The 2,646-nt window shown below is 39.8% G+C and overlaps 1 protein-coding gene across 1 annotated transcript; it reads right to left on the minus strand.

The window, feature by feature from the left end:
* Window positions 1-1,073: 1,073 nt before the first annotated feature.
* Window positions 1,074-2,039, minus strand: LOC128844512 (olfactory receptor 51G2-like). Its single transcript, XM_054042345.1, has one exon. The coding sequence runs from the start codon at window positions 2,037-2,039 to the stop codon at window positions 1,074-1,076; it is 966 nt and encodes a 321-aa protein (XP_053898320.1).
* Between the last annotated feature and the right edge of the window lie 607 nt (window positions 2,040-2,646).

Here is a 2,646-nt window from a genome sequence, read left to right on the forward strand (position 1 = left end):
AGACAACCAAGTCAATATATTGATGGTTATTTAAAATCTTATTCACCATCTATAAAGTTCTACCGCTCCCAAGAGAAGTTCTACTGCTACCAAGAGATTGGACACATTACACACCAGGTAAATGAATATTTCAGATCTTACCCAAATATACACTTACAGTCAATTCTTATTAACTAATGTATTTATTTAAAAGAAAAAGAAAGAGAGTTATTGTGGTAAAAAATCATTATACATACAGATATGAATCAAGTTCTTAGGTCAGTTTCATAGCAGATATGGTGAGGCGGCTGATTTGTAGAAATCCTTCTGGAATTCATGGAAAAAGTCATAGTCCAGTAGGTGGTCCATGTGCAGCATTAGTTCAAATTCTCCCATAAGAATTTCAGGGGTAATCCAGAAGTCCTCAATCTTGTGACTTGAACTTCCCCTGACAAAGTTTAAGCAGATCTGAGATAGCAAGGATCAGGCCTCAAAATCCCTTTATAACTGAAGTTCAGCTGATTAGCCTCTTGTCTGCAAATAATCACTACAGGCATTCCTTGAACAAAGAATGGGTAATGTCCATGGTTGCTCTGAAGTAAATCTCTATTTCCTAGGCATAAACCAATAACTAGATGCATTGATTAGCAAGGCAATTAACCATTCAAACATTTCCTTGGTAATTTACTACAAACCTCAAAAAGAAATAAAGACAATGATATTACTACACTACAAGTTTCATCTAAATGTTAATATCTCCTTTTCAGCTATGAATCAATGGAATATAGTAATGAAACATTAAAGACAGGAACTGAAATTTAGCATCTACAAGCTAATTAAATCACATCATTGAACTTCTAATAAGATATAGGTAAACCCAGATGAATATGAATAGTATCTACTTCTGATTCTCTAACATTACAGGGATACATTTCAAGATCTCTAGTCTATTTACCATGGCTTTGCTAAATATCTACAAGGAATGTCCCTGTTTACCAATTCAAAACTTTCCTAATATGTCCGTAAAGGTTGCTTTTAGTTCAACCAGCCTGCTGGTTGCTTAATCCTTTTTGGCTCAGTGTGACAGAACCAACTCAGTGCTCCCATTGGAGCCTGTTAGTTGAATAGTTTTGAAAGATCTTCATGATCCGTTTACGAAGCTCCTTAGTTTTTATGCTGTACACAATGGGATTGAGCACTGGGGGGAGGAGGAGGTGGAGATAAGACAGAAGAATTTGACTCTGGGGAAGAGCCTTTTTCTCGAACCTGTGAATCATAGACAAACTGATCAGCGGGGTGTAGAAAAGCAGGGTGGCACAGATGTGGGAGACACAGGTGTTCAGAGCCTTGAGACGTTCTTGCCAGGATGTGATACTGTGCACAGTCTTAAAGATCATGATGTAAGACAAAACTATGAGCACTGAGTCTAATCCCAAAGAAGAAAGGACAACAAACAAACCATAGAAGCTGCTGGGTGTAGTATCTCCACAGGCCATCTTCATAACATCTGGATGTAAACAATATGAATAAGAGAGAGGTTGAATCTTGCTGTATGGCAACCTCTTGAGAAGAATGACAGCAGGGATATGCAGACCACTACCTCTGATTATTATCACCAGCCCTATGTTTCCTATCCTACCACTGGTTAAAGTCGAAGCATATCTCAGCGGGTAGCGTATTGCAACAAACCGGTCAAATGCCATGGCTAATAGTACAGAGGATTCCATAATGGAAAAAGTGTGAATAAAGAAAAGTTGGGCCAGGCAGACATCAATGCCAATTTCTCTGGTGTTAAATATGAAGACACTGAGCATTGTTGGCAAGGTGGAAACAGATAAGCCAAGGTCGGTGACAGATAACATAGAAAGGAACAAGTACATGGGCTGATGAAGATTCTGCTGTGTCTTGATCACAAACAGAATCAGACTATTGCCTAAAATTGCAATGAGGTACATGGAACAGAAAGGGATGGAGATCCAAGGGCCACCAGCTTCCAGCCCTGGGATGCGTGCCAGGAGGAACATTGCAGGACTGATGTTGGTTTTGTTGCAGGTTGGCATGATGTGCGGGGATAGGGGGTGGTTCTGGTCAGTTTACCATACCACATTCCCTACAAATAAAAAGAACATTATTAAAAATATGAGAAACCATGACAGAAAATATGGCTCTTCCTGCCACTGCTCTACAGACAGGTTGAAGTCAGTACCTTGATTAAAAACCCTTGTGGTACTCACAGATCCCCCGATCAGTTATAAAACTCCATTACTAATAATATCCTGTGCTTGCATAGAGCTTTGCATTCATAAATCTCAAAGTTCTTTACAAAGTATCCCAGGTGTCCATGGGTCTGATCCAAAGCCCATTGACACTCATGGGAAGGATGACATAAATCCTCATTTAACTGAGGGGGAAACTAAAGCATTGAACAGGTAAGCAACTTGTGCAAGGCCATGCAGGAAATCAGTGACAGAACTCAGGTCTCCAGGTTCTCAGCTGAATGCCCGTTCACTAGATGGAACTTAGAATATGAAGAGTTGTATGAACTCAAATTGTTAAATGGAACATAAGAAAAGCAGAGTTGACCTGAACCAAAACACTGGATCCGAATACCCCTGCACTCTGGAACAAGGTTTCAGTCTGAATCTGGATCTCAACTCTTGAGCTTGT

The sequence above is a fragment of the Malaclemys terrapin genome, chromosome 1, assembly GCF_027887155.1.
Source record: "Malaclemys terrapin pileata isolate rMalTer1 chromosome 1, rMalTer1.hap1, whole genome shotgun sequence".
Classification (NCBI taxonomy): domain Eukaryota; kingdom Metazoa; phylum Chordata; order Testudines; family Emydidae; genus Malaclemys; species Malaclemys terrapin.

Bases quoted from the DNA above. Each gene is read 5' to 3' on its own strand.
- LOC128844512 (XM_054042345.1), bottom strand. From the start codon at position 2,039: ATGCCAACCTGCAACAAAACCAACATCAGTCCTGCAATGTTCCTCCTG.